This window comes from Cyanistes caeruleus, chromosome 13, assembly GCF_971803275.1.
Source record: "Cyanistes caeruleus chromosome 13, bCyaCae1.hap1.1, whole genome shotgun sequence".
Taxonomy (NCBI): domain Eukaryota; kingdom Metazoa; phylum Chordata; class Aves; order Passeriformes; family Paridae; genus Cyanistes; species Cyanistes caeruleus.
In genome coordinates this window covers 15,248,255-15,265,943 of record NC_141713.1, presented here as the reverse complement: position 1 = coordinate 15,265,943, position 17,689 = coordinate 15,248,255, and the positions used below count along the sequence as shown (strand labels likewise).

Below are 17,689 nucleotides of genomic sequence, written 5' to 3'. Positions count from 1 at the left end.
TGTTCAAGAAAAATGTAAGTAATTTTGTTGAAACCGTTAAGAAAAAAACCCAAAACTTCTAATGGAAGTGAATATGTGGACTAGAAAATATCTGCCCACATGCACTTCAAATTATCTGTCAAATATACTCATTTTCTTTCTCTTCAAGATACAATAATGTTTAGTTCACTCTGGCCAGTTTCATGTTCAAAATTCTATAGCTAACACACAATCTTTAAAAAATATATTGCAGTAAAGAATGGTATATATAGCTGTCTCTTTTAACAAGCAAAGGATGATGGAAACATAATATGATTTTGCTCAGGTCTAAAGTAACTTAGTAGTAGTGCTGCTTTGTTAGTTGGCATGTTGTGGACAGCTGACTATATGTTCTTTTTAATATTTAAAGCTTATCTTCTTCCTGGCTTTTTTTTTAAAGTCTGGATGGAAACACAGCCAAAGGGAGCCTGGGTGAATTTTGTGAACACAGTGGGCTCATCATTCCGCTGTGTCTTCCTATGAAGCAAGTTGATTTTCTCCCTGATGGGTTGAAGAAACACAGGCTGTCCTGGTAAATGAGGTCAAAACTGTTAAATATGAACTTTCCAAATACATGGGTAGGCCTGTGACTCAGGCATTGTTCTGCTAACTAGGCAGTATGAGGTCTGGGGAATCCTATATTTTCCTAGGCTGACTGGAGTTTGGCCTCCAGAAAAGAATTCTCTCTGATTTCTGTATTGAGAAAGTAAAAGTAAACATGCTCAGAATGCTAAGATTTTTTTCTTCCTGATCTGTCCTAACAGTAATTTGACCATAGTTGTGCAGAGGATAGGTTATTTTTAGCCTAGATTCCTAGATCCATGAGAGACCCAACAGAACCTTGCTGTTTGCCTGAGTAATGCAGATTTCCCTGGCTAGGCTGGAAGAGACCAAACAATTCTGTGACAGGGAGATTGTATCATGAGCAGCAGTGAGGTTCACAGAAAACTGCCTGTCAGTGTCTGTGCTCATGGAGTTCACTGACTGATGTTATTTGTGACAGTCATGTGGGGCACAGTGCTGTCTTGAACGTACTCTGTGCTGTCCAACCCAAGAAGCTTTTTGGCCATCGGAAAATAGAGATTTTCTTATGGAATTTGGACTGTACTTCAACTACTCTTAGAGAAGACATGTTTATTATGTATGAGTTTAAATTTTAACTCAACTGTTGGCCTAATTAATCAGTGAGTTCAACAGAAACTGCAGGTAGTGACTAAGGACTCATTCCGACCAGGGATAAGGTACATGGGTAGGACTCTGTGTCACCAGCCCTTGCTAACTGGACCTTGCTTGAGGTCTCTGGAAAGATCCCATGCAAGGGGAATCTTTTTTGGCACTGTGGGGCTTCCAGAAATACAATATTTGACAGTGTCATGAGGAGCAGTTGCTGTTTGTTATGTACAGCCTGGCTCTGTACTGTGAGCTGTTCTGTTCCTCTCACATATAGAAGTTATACTCTGTGATCTGAGTTTTAGCACTAATTGAGAGCATGGCACATGCAACTTGAAAGAGAGTAATCAGGATGAGATTCACTGCTCAGTACTGTCCTGATGGGACATTTGCAGTTGGGTTCTTTTTCCCCCTTGGACTGAAGATTGATGAGAGAGAGGCAGTTCTCTCTTGTTTGGACTTGGTTGTTTATTCTTCTTTGATCTACATTACATGCATTCAAGGTACAAAGAGTTACGTGCACTAAGATAGAAAGGTGCAAAATGGCTAACAAAGAACTTATTCAGGGTCTTTTATATGTCCATTCATCCAGTTAACAAATGCTAAGTAAATTATTTTTCTTAGTGACCCAATGACCCAACATCTTTGTGCTGCACTGCAGCATTCTCTATCCAGTCACTTTTTACTACCCAAAAAACTCTAGAAGAAGATGAAGAAGGAAGAAGAGACAACATCCCAAATCCTCCATCTTGTGTTTTGTTCTCTAAAGTAGTTCAAACTAACTTTTTCACCCAGTGACTGAAGAAAACTTTAATTTACACACTCACACTCTTAGTTTTTCTATTTAACTTTAATAGTTGTTTTCATGGTGTTAAGTGAAATTCAGTGCTTTTTTACATGTCAGAGCCAGGTATCGGAGATAAGGGCACACACTCTGTGCCTCTTTGACTCCAACACAGTACATCACAAGGCCTCAATATTCAAGTATACCGTAGCTCTCAACAGAGGTGGCACAATCCTCTTCTGGCCCTAGCACAGGGTGAATTTCATGCAGGAATGCATTTCTTCAAAGCTATTTAAGCCTCTAGAAGTTCAGGCAGTATTTAGTGGGATTTTCAGAGCTGCATATCTCAAACATCTACTGCAAAGTAAATGGTATTAAGGTATACAGTGATTTTTTTAAATTATTGTCTGCCTCACTAAATGTCTGCCTATTGAGAAAAAGTACTAGAACAAATCTGGCTCCCAGTGTCCATTTATAATTGTCTTAGAAATTTGTCTCTGACTTGAATGGGAAAGGATTGTAAAAAGACTTAAGTAATTGGCATCTGATTTCATTACTGCACAGTGTGGTTTTATGATTTATTGAATAGTTGCCTAGATAGTTTAGTAGCCTGTATAGTTTGTTTATTTGATACTAGGAAAAACATTTATATAATTCTGTTATGAACTCTCCTCTTCTGAAGGGATGTGTTTGTCCCCTCTACAGGCCTGCCTTCTCTGTAATGTTGAGACATTTTCTAGGAAATTGCCATGGCAAGAAAAATTGTATCTCTCCTCTCCTCCTCTCTCTGCAAAGAATATCCTATTATTTGTGAAAGGTAAGTGCTTTGTGTAACAGCTGCAATCAATGGTGTGATAGGTGGTAAAAATTAACAGTGGTGGTTTAGTGCATAAGCCAACTATTTGAAAGTGAAATTAGAGCTGTCAGGCCTCACACTGTCCCATTGCTGACCACTAAAGATTTGCTAAGCCATTGTTGGTAGCATGTTTGAGAAGTTTTTGATGGAGGCAGCAGACTAAACCTCAGGGTGACTCTATACATCAGCTTCTCCTCGTCCAAGCATGAACTTTCAGATGTGTCTTGCTCCTGGTGAAACAGTTTGTATTTCAGCCAAGGTACCAGGGTGAGGAGGGCAGCTTTGAGTGTCACTGTGTTTATGTACCCAGATTACTGAGAAACCAAGTAAGAATGCAGCTGTGAGCCTTTAAAGCAGCATGCCATGGAAAAATAAAACACGAAGTATTTATGTGCAGGGGGGAATGTACCCAGTGTTTTGTGCATTCCAGCAGAGGCCTCAGTAAAGATTGGAATTTTAATTCTCATCTGACAACATTCCACGAAGACAACTTACATTCCCTTCCTCTTTCCCCCTCCCAGGAGATTAATGTACAAAAAAAAAAAAAAAAAATTGGCTGATTATTTATTCTGCCTTGGCTATCGAATAACTGTGGGAATGCCAGCACTCAGAGTAGCTAGAGTACTTTTGGTTAGTTCCTCATTTGGTTTTTCTGGGATTCGTTAGTGTTAGCTGGTTTTCTCTCTATATATTGTTATTCAAAATCAAGATTAGAAATGTCTCCAGCTACACTTGGATCTCTGCAGGGACTCTTCAAGTTTCTTTTAACTACACACATGGTCCAACCCCCACATGCCTGTTGGTGTAGTATAAGGCAGGAAAGCAGTGAGGCAATGACTCATGTAAATTTCTCAACAGCACAATTGAAGTACCAACCCCCACCTATCCCAGTAGGAACAAAGATCTTGAGCTGCACACCACCTGCTGTACAGTATTCTTATGTTCCAATTTTTTTTTTGTTCTGAGTGTAAATATGGAAAGTAGGCCCGTGTTCAAGGAATTTGAAAGAAGGAAATGTTGGTTTTGGAACTGACATCAGTGTGAGATCAGGAGAACCAGACTTTGCACACAGTCGTCTGTTCATTTCTGGATTACAAACTATACACAAAAAGGTGCAGAAGTCTGTTTCTTCTATATATATATAAAGTGGGGCTGTCAGCATTCATAATTATCCCATTTCAGCCACAACTCATGACTAACATAGTCAGTTAGTTAGTTGTATAGCTGAATTCATAAAATAATGAGTCTAGCCCACTTCAAATGAGGATGCTTTTTTTCTTCTTCTAATTCTAGTAGTAGTCACAGTAAAACTTCTTCATAGCAAAACCTTCTGTTTAGCACTGTTAAAAAAAAAGTGTCATCTTAGAAAAAAACACATTGTCAGTGGGATCACCTTCTCTTTGCCTTTTAATTGATAGTCATGTTTTGTAGAATGTCAGTTTTGGCCCATACTGTGACGTAGCTATGAGAAGCAGAGCACAAGACCCACAGTCCAGCAAGGAGGGCAATGACTTAAGTTATACTTTTCTGCTTCTATGATTCTAGACATCTTCAGCAGCTAGGGAGATTATCTCATGTGTGACATGTGTCCTGTAGTACTGCCCCTGGCAGACCTCTGGCCTCTGAATTGTCACTGGGTTGCTCAGAAGCCACCAGTGTATTGTGCATTACTTGACTTGATTCTACTCACGCGCCTTTTCCTTGGGTAAATGGGTAAGAATCCTTCCACTCAGCTTCATTAGTTCCTAACATAGATTAACACCTCTGGAGTTGTCCAAAGAGAGAAACTGGAGATTTGAAAGCTAATTAATGTGTAGGTGGCAGAGCTATTTTTTCCTCTCTGGTTTACACTACTACTTTTGAGCTCAATCATGAGCAACTAGAGGAGATGAGGACAAGCATCACACCATACATCCTATATGTAAGCACAGGGTTACCTGTGTCACTGGGCTCTGCTCAGGATGGTAGGGAAAGCTGTCCTGCAGCAGTGCTACACATGATGGGGGGGAGGGATCTTACAGGGAGGAAAAGGAGCAAACAATCTGTTGCCTGTGTCTCTGTTTCCTGTGTCAGCATTTTGAGATGGCCAAGCTGTGTCACCATAGGAGAGGCCCACCCTATTCAAGTTCAGTGTTAAGAAATTGACTCAGTGCTTATGAAAAAGGCATCACTTATTGCCCAAGCTCCCCAAAACCCCTCAGAACATCTCAGAATCCTCACCCCACCCCATTTCCAACAAAGGCATCACACAGAAAGTGACTGTAAGATCAGCTTTCTTTACATATGTTCTCCCACTGTACCATGTTGGCAGCATAAAAGGATAGACAAATGGAAACTGTCCCTTAGGAAGACCCTTTATAGATGGAAGGTATTTATTTGCCTTTGTCTGATTGTTCCTTGCACCCTTTTAGAAAAGTTAGCTCTGTGCTAGCGGATCTGCCAGACTATGCTGTGACATGGGCCCCACTGGAGGTGTTATGAACACGGTGTGCTCTGGCTCCCTTCTGCTTGGAACACCCTGAACCTTCACAGGCTCTATTCACAGCAGATGAGGAAGACAGGTACTCAGAAATTCTTCTCCTCTAATCAAGCTTAAGAACCAGAGCACTGAGCAGGAGAGCTGGTATGTGGGCTGGCTGCCTAGAAGGTAGCCCTGGGTTTCAGAAGTAGGATCATGTGGTTGTATCAGTAGGGTTTGCTCACAGAGATGGCTCTGGCTTAGGAATCACCCGATGCAGTGAAGCACCTACTTCCCTTCTGGTAAGGAGGAGGAATAGCTGGGGGGGAGGTTGATGGGCCAGAGTGTGAGCTAGAACATTCTGAAAGCTTTTTCTGGGAATTGGCAAATACTCTGGGACTTTGAGGGCCTAAGTATATTAATCTGTGTAATTACCTTTTGCCCAGTATCCTAAGCAGTGGATGGGCATTCTCTGAGTGTAACCAAATGCAAAAATGAATGCTCGTCTCATTCTCTTTTAAGTTTTTAAAATTTTTTCTTGATTGGTTGTTTTTTTCAGTTGAACTAATTAAAATCAAAGCTTTAGTTAAAACCTTGTATTTTTCAGGTTAGTTGTAGTTCAGCATTAATGCCTGGGTTTGATACTGCTTACAATAGCAGAGAAGCAATTGTCTTTTATGGTGGCTATAAATCTTATTTTCCAGAAGTTAATGTAATAATAATAGTTTTAAGGCTCTCTTATTACCAGCTGTAAGTCTGATTTTCTAACAAGACTCTGCTAATTGTATTACTCTGGCTTCAGCAGTTTTCTTTGTGTCAGAGTCCCTTAGAGGGGCAGTAGATTCTTAGCCAGAGCTCTTGTTTTGATCCTGTAAAATGTAGTTTTGCTGTAATAGTAGCTTGTTCTTAATAATTTTTATCTGCTTTATTAATTTTTTATTGTCTAGATTTTGTTATATCAATTACTTTTGCATTGCTGACAGCCTAACTTTATGTAGTATAAATAGATCAGTATCCACAAACTGTCTCAACTGAACGTAATTACATTAATCTCAGTGAGTACAGCATTCTCCTCACCAGCTGGTAGAATTTTGCTTGTATTAAAAGTAAAATTCTCAAAACATTACATTACCTGAAAATTAATTTGGAAAACTATCCCCAAGAGTCTCTTTCATAGTCTGCTGCTGTGAAAAATAAATGGACATGTCAGAATCTGCCTTCAGCCGTAGGAGGTTTTGAGGCAGGTAGTGTGTAGTCTGTTTGCCACATCTTGCTTGTGACCTTCCAGCATTCACAGTTGCTCTTGGGCAGTCACTGGTGCATGGCCCAGCAGGTCTAAAAGGGAAGTAAAATGACAGTATGAAGGGCAGGGCTATAGTCAGTTCTGTATAGGGAGATGAAAATCCATATTTTGGGCTCATGTTACCTGACTGAACCTATTACACAGTCTCAACTTTAGCTAGGTAGAGGGACATAATATTTTTGACTGATGTTAATTTCCATTTTCAGAGACTCACCTTAAAGGCCAGTGTTCAGGAATAATTTTTTTCCATTTGTGATCTTTATTAAAGACTCTGAGGAAAAGTAGATCAGAAATTACAATTGCATTTGGCACATACTGCACTGGTAATCCAGCATCCTAAGAAAAGGATCACTGTAGCTGAGGATGCAACCAAGGAACTAAAACTTTCAGAGAATGTGTTACTTCCTCTTTGCTGTTGGAAGCTTTGTTTCATTCTGCAATAAAACGTTCAGCATCCTCTGGAAATTTGGGTTATTGATCCTCTTCTCTCTCTATAATTCTAATGTCCTTCTTGAGTCTCGTTCTGGGCTGCAAACCAGATGTGTTCTGACCTGTTTCTTTGTCTTTGGGAGTTGCTGCCAGACTGGCCTCAATGAAATATGTCACTTCACCTTCCTTTTGGATGAAGATAGATCCATGTTTTTGCAGTTTAGTAACATCTGGGACTGGTAAATACTTAAGTAGGGAATGCATATCCCTGGCAAACGGTGACGGTGGAAAGAAAACCAGAGTGGTGTGTAGAGCCAGCTCGCTGGCCGTCTGCAGAGCGGCCAAAGGATGCTCGCAGGCGGCTTGCCTGCGCCATCTGCCGGAGCCTCCTGCTGGGAATGGTGGGGGAAAGCTTGGCTGCACACACTGCACGGTGCGGGAGAAACAGGAAACGTGCCTCAACCAGAAGGACTCGGTGTGTGTCATCAGACTGGGAGAAACCAGGTGGGAACAACCATCTCCAGGAAGCACAGAGTGTAAAGAATAATTAAAGGTTTGCTTGTGGCTGCATTAATTACGACCTTTCTGGTTGTTTTTAGGACACGAAACTGCTGAAGCCAGTTATATCTAGAACAGTGTTCAAATCTGTATAATACTGTCTTTTATGGCATGTGCTGCTGCGCAGAAAATAGGACTTGGAAAGTAGTTTAGGGAAAGCTAAATAAGATAATTACTAAGTGGATTAACTTAAAATGGTTTTAAGTTAAAAAAGTTATGGGAACTAAAGCATTGTTTCAGAAGTAGCAGGCCACAGAGTAATTTCAGATATACAAGGGTGTTTTTCATTTCAGATAAGAACTCAGTGGCTACTGATAGACTGAGAATTTCTATCCCTCTCTTGTCACCTCATTGAAAACTTACCTGCCCATTACATTGATCTTTTTTTTTCCTTTCAAATAAAAGCAAAATGTAAGGTTTATTTGCAAGACAGCTTCTTGTCTGGCACTCTGTCCTGCAAAGATTGCTTTGTGTTACCTAAGCTAAATGTCACAGAATAGTTTGTTTAAACAACATACTCCACCATGGAAGAGGTCAGCCTACACTAAAAATGCCTCATTTAGTGTTTTGTCAAAATTTACATAAAATACAGAATTTCCCCCACAGAAACACAGGTTGTGTTGCAGAATGTCATTAAATTCATGCCTATGTTCACATATGCCTTGGACAATGCCTTACTGACTAGTGTCATTTCCAGGTAGTTTGCGAGTTTCATACTGCTTACAGCTGTGTTGCAAGATATTGGTTTCTTTTAAAGTATCCGGAGCATCAAGCAGTGTCTCCAGTCAGTACCACTGTTCTTGTTCCTGCTCTGGGTGGAGTTACAGGTGTTAACTCCTCCTGGGATTTGTTCCCTTGTTTGGTAACCAGCCTTGGCTATTAAGTTACGTGGTTAGAAAAGATTAGATGGCCTACACCCAAAATTGAACACTGAATACAAACACTGCTTTTTCTGACATGACTTGACCTTCTAATAATTGCTACCAGCTGGGGAGTGGTATCAGCCTGCTCCCATCTGCTGGCATTGATTCTTGGAGTGGCAGTTTGGCTTGTGAGTGGGAGGTGTACATGACCTTATTGCCTATCAGCTAGTAGTGGAAAAGTGAAACATAAATACCTGCTTGGTTCTCAGGCTTAAACAGCTACAGACTTATAATTTGGATCTTTTTACTCAAAGCTAAGCTTTCAGAAACCCTTTACCATATCACTTTCATGATTATCTGTGACACAGCACTGTCACCTTTGGCAACCGGTAAGTCTCTAATAGGAATAAAGCCTGTAGTAGTCCATAGCAGCAAGCAGGCTTACTCAAGGGAATTAGGAATTAGCCTTTAGTAATACCCTGAGTGGACGTTTGCACATCCTCCAGAGCTAAAAGAACCTCTGCATGCTGAGGGCTATGGGGATTGCTTTGATTTTAGATGGAACATTATCTTGCTATGTCTAACTAACACACACCCCAAGGATGTGGTGCTGTCTTCAAGTCTGACAAGGTAGGTGCTTCTCATTTCTCTATGTTAAGGAAACAAGATAAATGAGTGTAGATTGGGTGCAGGTGAGAAAATAAATGTGGTTGTCTTTTCTACCACTGTTCTAGTGGCCATTTGCTTGGGTCAGAGATCTTTTGCAAAGCAGAAAGCTAAATAAGGCTCATTCTGCTTCAGGGAGATGAGAGCTGCTTGTGTTTTCCCCCAAGAGGTAGTTATCTCTTCTGGTGTGTCTTCTGATATTTAAAGGAGTTTAAATAAGAGCACTTATTTTAATACAGTAATATTTTTATGTATCAGGACATTTTCTATTTTGTCTTTAATCGAAGAGAGGGATTCTTTTTCTTCAAAATGAATAATGAAAGTAAATTTTTAGCTGTCTGATGGATGCTTGAGGAGAAAGTACAGAGGTACCTATGTGTTTTGTTAGGTCTTGTTAAATGCATTATTGAAAGTTCAGGGGGTTTAGTACTCATTATACTTGTAGGACAAAACATGGCTGATGCACAGAACAGTAGAAGAAATAGATGATCAATGAAAAATGCTTGATTCTGTAAACATGATGCAAGGCAAAGATTCCAAATTAACTGATTTTTCAAACTGGCATTGTTTTTGTTTCACTGTCATGATTTTCTCTCCAGTGTTCCTTGATCTGAAGCAAAGAGATAGAGCTCTGAATGTTTGCAGTTTATCTTAATTTACCAACCACACTGGAATCTCTTACGGTCACAGTTACTTTCAGATGAACACATAACAGAAAGTCAAATTAGATCAATAGAGTAGCTTTCTTCATATCTGTATTGATTATGTGGCTGTTGAAATGGAGCTTGGCATGGACTTAGTCATCAGCTGAGCCTTGAGTGGCTATGGGGAGAAATTTCCTAGCCCTAGCTGTTCATGGGATGAGAGCTTGGGAGTTTTGCAGGGACTTGGTGCGCAGCAGCTGGGAAGCACTGGTGAGTATGGATGTAACAACTCCAAGGAGAGCTCAGTGGCAGCAATGAAAACCTCAGTCTTATGGTCATCTGCTTTTGTTTGTGAGGACTCACTCTTTTGCTGGGTATTCATTGCAACCGTGTGTGTCCTAAGTATAAACTCCAGCTCAGACATTCTCTTTGCAGCCCTAGCTGCCAGTTTCAGGGGTGTCAATGGGAAATTCTTCAAAGTACCTTTCTACTTGAAATTTCTCATTAATTTTGCCGCAGAAGTCTGTCTTGATGTACAATTTTCTGCTAGTAATACAAAGCTGAATGATACCAACATGTGCCTTCACCCTTTCATTGGACCACACAAGTTTGGAAATTAAAAGTTCAAAAGTAAGATTTGGGCAAACGGTTCTTCCAAGAATCCATCTTGCAAGGACAACTTGGATAAAATATGGGTTGAGCTGTGCAAGAGTAATGCATTATCAAGGAAAGTGTCTGCAAATTGAGTCCATTGGGGATATAGTCATCAGGAGTAATTGCATGTGTATGAGTTCAAAGCTACAAATGCTTTCCTTCAGTCTTTTCTCCACTGAAGCCAGTTATCAGACTTGCTTGAAACTACTTGCCATCACAACTAATTTAAAACCTTTTTGCATCAAAAGGCCAAGATTTCATCTGAAAATTACCAGTGGTTCAGGTTGCCTTATCACTATGTTTCTTCCTTGTTCAGTTTGGGAATTTTTCTCATTCACAGTTACAACTAGTTGTGTCCTGATAAAATAGGTCTTCACTGTTCACTGGGTTCTGTTTAATCTGCTTATTGCCTCTAAAAACAAACGTCAAAATTCTGATTCAATTGTGTTTATGTTGAGAATTAGTTGGCTGCAGTGAAACAGTAGAACAACAGTTTTCTAATTTAACAGTAGGCCCAAACTTTCAGATCCTGGAAAAGCCTAGTTCATATCACCTTCATTAAAGGTGGAATTCAGCTTACTGCTGAGGGCTGGCATAAAGCCAATCTATGCTTAACTCTCCCTAAGTCCTAAAATATGCACTGCTTTTGTTTCTGAACTATGGTAAATTTTATGTGGAGAATTTAACACCTGTACGGATTGGGCCCCAAAAGCCATAGTAATTGCTAAGGGAAAAAAAAATCTTATATGTTCTATTACACAGCACAAAAGAGTGCTTCTTGATAAACTAAAATTTGTTTTCATAGTCAAGACTTTTTCTTCATCTTCTGTCATACTTGTCTTGGAGTTCATTGTTTACAAATATTCAAGGTAGTACCTACTTAAAAAATATTTCATGAAGCCTTCATTTCATTGTAATTCTGTTGTTCTGGAGCATGTGAAGATGAAATTTTTTTAGGACATCTGGAGAAATCTACTTTGGTGCATTAATAATCAGGTATATATTGACTGTATAGATGTGTATGTATGTTTGCAACTAAATGGATATGTTAATTTGAAATTTTGCACTTTCATCTGTTGAGACAACTTGGTAAGTTCAGCAGCAGTAGCAGAGTATGATGGTGACATGTGGAACTCTGCCATGCAGGTAGGTGACTGTCCAGGGGTTGGCACTTAACACTGTGCCTTCAGTAAAACAGTGTCTGTCAGCTCAGCATCTGAGTTACCCAGTTTTCCCAGGTACAGCTGTCAGCCGTGCTATCAGGGGACACTGGGCTGTGCTTGTTATTGTTCCCATGAGTAGAAAAACAAGGGAATGTGAGGAAACCCAGCCAAAACATGGTTTATTTCTATGTAATTCCCCCAGTTCCCCTCTTTCAGTCATATGTTGATATTTTGATGAAAATTCAACCTAGAGACCCTGAAATACATTTTAATTAAGAGAAGTGAAGGAGAGAAGTCTGCAAAAATGAGTGTGAGCGGCCTGGACTGAGGTGGCAGTATGGGTAGTTCCTAAAGATGTGCAGATTCATAAACACATTTTCTAAAGAGGTGTGATGTACGCACCAGAAAGGGGCTTCCTGTGAGGAAGAAAATGTCTCCAGTTCTACCTCAGTCCCTGGGCACATATGGACAAATGCCACTGGTTGGACAAGTTGTGGTTCAGTGGTGCTGCAGGAAGCAAACCCCAAACATTTGTGGTGCAGTGAGGTGTGGTCACAGTGCTCAGGAGTTGATTTGGGGCAGGGCAGTGAAGTGCCTGGGACAGTGCAGTTAAGCAGTCACTGCCGCTGTGCTCGTGAGAAGGGAAGCACAGTGGTGATGCTGCTCCTTCTCACAGCTGCCACAGCACAGAGCTTCCTGTTGTTTGCAGCCAGAATGGAATATTGCTCTGCCAGCCAAAGGAAAGCCATCCCACTGCCTGCAAGGCTTCTTTTTGGTGGTGTGCAGGATGTCTCTTCTGGAAACTCTTTGTGTTGCTTTGCTCAGACAAAAAGTTGGTTGTCAAAATGTGAAGTGCTAGAGTCCAAGAGTTTCATAAGTCAAACAATATAGTTTAAAAACATGTTTAAAGTGTTTTTCCTTTCTGAAGGCATCTTAAAGTCAGTATTGCGGCAAGAATTGTGCTAAGCATACGTGTAGCTGCAGTCTAGATTGTCTGTTCCAGCTGATACACATTTTACACTCCTGAGTATTTCCCAGCTTAGTGAGTAAACATATAGTCTTAGCTGACTGCAAAAAGATTAGTTTACTTTGGTGGGCTTAATCTATGACATAGACTAATCTTGGTGTGATCCTATTACTGCAAGGTCAGCTGGGATTGTAGTGTTTGATTGTCTTGCTTTGCTCATTTGATTACAGCATTTGTGTTTTGGAGCAATTTTTGTCTTTATTGGTATCTTGGAGACTTTGTAGTCAGGAGAGAGGGAGAGAGAGAGCTGACTCATGTGATCCCAACTTTGAAAAGGTTAGGAGATTGTAAAGGGAGAAAAGGGAGGTCCTTGTCTCATGGTGTATCCTCTCATCAGCATTACTTTTTGAAATTTAAGTCATAGCAAAGGAAATCCACCATCATTTTTCAGATTTCTGAAGGTCTATGTGGCAGGGGTTGGTCATCTGGGAGGTATTGCAGTGATAAATGTTCCTAGCAGAAATGGAGAGCCTGCCACTGGTGGAGCTGGTAAAGGTGGGAATTCTAAAATTACCCCTGGACCAACATCTTGCTGATGGCTCTGTCACAGGTAACTTCTCTTTGCCTCTCAGCACAGTAGGCTGGTGGCTCTCAGGTCTGAGTGTTGCTGGTAGGGGATTGATCTGTAGCTGCCCAGAAGCTGTTTGTTTCCAGTGATTAATTTGGCACATCTCACCACTGAGCATGAACTGCAGCTGATGTCATGATCAACAGATAAGAGGGGTGAGGTGCTCCTGACAGCCTGTGAGTGAGAGTATGTGGTGTCTTTCTCTGGCACAAACACTGCAGCACCAGCTCCTGTTGGCAGTCCCAACAAAATCAGTGAAAACTATAAGGGGTTTCACCTTCTTCTACAGAAATTGGTGGCAAAAAGCACAGTTGCTTTTTCATCTAGTGCCTGATAGGCAGATGGGAACAATGGATTTTTCTCCTAATTGATGTTTTCAAATCTTCTCTAATTTAAGTTTCACTGCTTTAATGCACCTTTCTTAACAAATAGCAGTCAACAGAAGGTAAAATTCTACAGGCAGAAAACATCCAGCATAATGGCAGAAGTCACTGGAATGTCACAGGACTCGCTGAGTTATGCAATGACAATAAACAGGGACCAGCAATGCACTGGCAGGTGCTAAGCTCTGTCAGACAAGGCCACCTAGAACATGCTGATTCACTACTTGCTGAGCTGTGCTAGAGTTGTTTCTGGAGTGCATCATCTGTCATGGGTAAATTTAACTGAAATAAAGAAACCTCTAAGTCATAAGAGTTATAATGCAGAGAGGGGGGATCATATTTGTATTTTTCCTCCCTTTTCTTTCTTTTGGTGATGAACTGTGAAATGAGATGTTAGAATTTTGTAGCCATCCCTTTTAAATTGACATCCTTTGGATTTCAGTTGATGTTTCCCTTTCTCTTCTCTTCTGTAAAAAGTTTTGTTAATGTTAGGAAAGCACTTAAAACATCTTGCAAAACTTTGAACCCATTACCATAAAGAACTGTGGGCTTGTCAGTAGAGCTGAGAACGTTCTTCAAAAATATAGGGATGTTTTGCTCAAGCACTTTGCAAGTGTACAAGTATAATCATACTTGTATCTGTCAAAGAACTCCAACTGATTTTACAAATATAATGGAATTTAGTGCCTTTGCATAGGTTTATATGATTGCTTCTTTTATTCAGGTAGAGGAAAGGAAGATACTCAAGTTATGGGGTTACTTGCATGTGGTCCCATAGAAAATTAGGGGCAGGAAGAGAATATCTGATTTTCAGTCCCTTACTTTTCATTGAAACGTGTTCTACATCTTCTCTTTATAGTTATCTTGCAGCTAACTCATCCTTCATACTGTCTTGTTCTTCTGACACCAAAATGTATTCATATGCACATTTCTAGGTCTTCTATAGGTTTCAGGTACCATTACTGCTAACTGTTCCAAATTTATTTTATGTATTTTATTAACCTTTTTTTTTAATTTGAAAAGTTTTTTTCATAATCAGAGCCAACATCATGGTGTACAATACCAGTACATCAGGGTTCGGGAAAGGTTAATGATCAATTAAATTCCTTTTTTCGTACAGAAAGGTTTTTAAACCTATTCTGAAAAATTAATAGTGCGTAACGATGAACATATTTAACCTTTTCCACATGCCAGTGTATTAAATATTAGCCACGGTAGTATTTCTGGAGAAAGGATGGACTTTCCTCCATGAGAAAATCCTGTGCTTTCCCAAGGAATGTCGCGCTGCAGAGCAGCACCAGGTGGCGCTGGTGGCACCCGAAAGGCGGTGAGTGGGCAGGGCCGGGTTTGGGGAGTGGGAGCACTTCCCGGGAATCCCACCCGCTGGATGCAGGACTGGGCATTCTGTGCTTGGAACTTTGCAGCCGAACCCAATGCTATGAATTAGAGAACTGACACATTGCCAAAGCATCTCAGGGAAGTCTGTCCTTCTCAGTTTTCAGAATTGATAACAATTAAGTTATTTCCTAGTAAGAACCAATTGCTTCTTCTGCCTCAGGAATGATGAAGCACAGTAGGAAGCCTTGTTTCTTCATTTAGTATGTTGAATATTAGCAGAGTTTCCAGCACATCTGCTCTTCAGACATTCCTTGGTTACTCAAGCAGGAAGCAGGTTTTTTGTCACCAGTTGCAGATACTGGCTTGTGGTGGGGAGCAGAAATAAACAACTTCCAGAGCTACAGCTTCATTCTTTTAGTTCTCAGATTAGTGGAGTTTTGTGGATTGGTATCCAGTGGGGGAGTTCAAGGCTTCCATGCTTACTTGTCATTAAATTACTCATTTTACTTATGATCTAATTTTTCAGTTCTCTCTTTATCCTCACTACCCTTTCAAGTCCTCTGTTACTAGCTAGGTAAGAAACAATCTTTCTTGCAGCCTTTAGTTGCTCATAGATATGGAAATGGATTTATTTAACTTAGTTTGAGATATGGTAATGCATTGACACAAGTGGTGTATTGAATACTGAAACAATGATTTTACTCAAATGAAGTGAAAGCAAAAGTTTGTGTAATTCTTCTGAGATCCTGCTCTCATTGAAATCTGTGTCAAAACCCCACTTGCTTTTAGCATTGTGAGGCTGAAGCTGATTTCTGCCTGTGTTTATGCAGTATGTGTTAAAGTCACCTGGCCTGAATCCCATATTCAGTGGGGGGCCACCATCAATGACAATGGTTCTACCTCTGAAATCAGTCTGCTTTGCATTTTGGGTCTAGGTTTAGATCCTGCTCACACCCAGGAGCCCCCAGCATCTTTCCAGTCTGCCCAGCCCAACAAACTCTTGGTGCTCCCCTCTAGCTCCAGTTTGTGGTTCCAGTAACAGAGTTAGCATTCTGTTTTTATTACAGAGGAAAAGTAACTCTATGGATGTATGACAGTTTCAGACTGTTTTAGACATAGGAAAAAACATTTAACAGAAAACATTTAAAGGCATTTTATTTACAACATCTAATTATTTGAATAGAAACAGAGTGCTTGGAAAATAATGAAAATACAGGAAAAATGAAAAAATCTTAACCTGATGATTCAGACAAAGTGATCATAATGGTCATGCAGTGTGAATAATCTGTTGATACTTTGTATCATTTGTCAGTGTAGGCTAACAGGTGTTTTACTTTAGGACAAGGAGGTGCCTTGTCACATAGACAAATCTGGGACCAGTGAGAAGTCCTTTTTCAGGGCTGATGATGCACAGAAAATGAAAAAAGATTCAGCAAAGCTTGTTTGTAAAATAATCACATAAAGTGCAGTGTAATCCTTTCTGTCATCTAATTTATTTTATGACTATGACTATGAGGACTGGAAAGAATTACGGTTTTCTATGTATCTAAAATGAAAGTCACTTCTGATTATGGTGAGACTAGACATCATTGTAATTAATTTGTTGTCATTATCTTGAAAGTAGAAGTGAAATCATAGAAATGTTTTACAAGCTTAGCTTGGTATCCAGAGTAACAATTCACTTCTTCTGTTTTAGTGTACCTAACACAGTTATGAAGTTCAGTCTCCATACAATTTATTATTATTATTATTATTACATTCATAGTCCTATTTTTTAGAATTCAGGTTTTACCTCCTCCAAATTTCAAAGAACCACAAGTCAGAAAATCAATTTTCTTTTCTTAGCTTGGAAGACCTATCAATTTGCAGAGTCCTAGGATGAGACAAGGGCCTGATTTGTCAGACTGCTCCCAAGGGGGAAGACAGTTGCTAAATAAGAGAGGCTTTTAGAATGGAGAAACAGACAATGCTGAAGTAAAGGTACCACAGTGGCCCACAGTCTTCCTCTGAGTTCAGGTGTAGAGTTGACTACATGGAACTTCTTCCCTCTAGGTGCCATTCACTTGCAGAGTTGTTGTGTAAAGTGTTATGTTTTTAATCCAATTGTGCTCTTACCTAGGTTGCTGCAGCAGTGCTTTGAGGATATGTAGTTTACAGAAGAAGTCAACTCTTCACCCAGCAGTCCCCAGTGACCTCCAGAGTGCTAATTCTCATGGTAGGTAACCAGCACTGAGCAATATTCTGTCTGTGCTTTGCTTCAGGGAGGCAAAATAAAGAGTCAAGAACAGTTAAGTGTATAATGGACCCTAGGCTGGTTTTCAGTTAAGCACATGACTCTTGAAATTTTTATATTGTATCACAAATGTCAAAGGACATCAAAGCAGCATGCTTTTTTTACAGAAAATGTTATTTTAAGACATCCCATTTTAAAAAAGTGCTTTAAGGTTTGTTTTTTTTTATAATACATTGCCTATGAAAGAAACTGGTGTTTAGTTTGCTACTCATATTAAATGCAAAGTGAAGGAAAGCCTAATTCTACATGTCTTGTACATGTAGGTCTTTACAGAGGTCTAAGCCTATCTTACCCCTTCCTGTCAGTGTAAATAAAGTTCATTGGATTATGGATTGTTGCTTTCCATATTTAGTTTGACTACTAGGGTGAATGGAAACATTTTAGCTGACATGATAGACTACAGATCAAAGCTTTAAATCTATTGCTTTTTGTTTTAAACCGGCATCAAACATCTCTGATGTGATGTCATAGAATACAGCTCTATGAACAGCAAGAGCAATGTTTTTGTTGGTTT

The 17,689-nt window shown here is 39.9% G+C and overlaps 1 protein-coding gene across 1 annotated transcript in view; it reads left to right on the top strand.

Moving 5' to 3' along the window:
* Positions 1 to 17,092, top strand: part of LOC147650724 (uncharacterized) — a 43,875-nt gene extending 26,783 nt beyond the window's left edge. The window contains exon 3 of the mRNA XM_086849131.1: positions 17,002 to 17,092. Within this exon, the coding sequence (XP_086705257.1) occupies positions 17,002 to 17,032 (31 nt within the window). The 3' untranslated portion in view covers positions 17,033 to 17,092. The remainder of the gene's footprint in view (positions 1 to 17,001) is intronic.
* Positions 17,093 to 17,689: the final 597 nt, after the last annotated feature.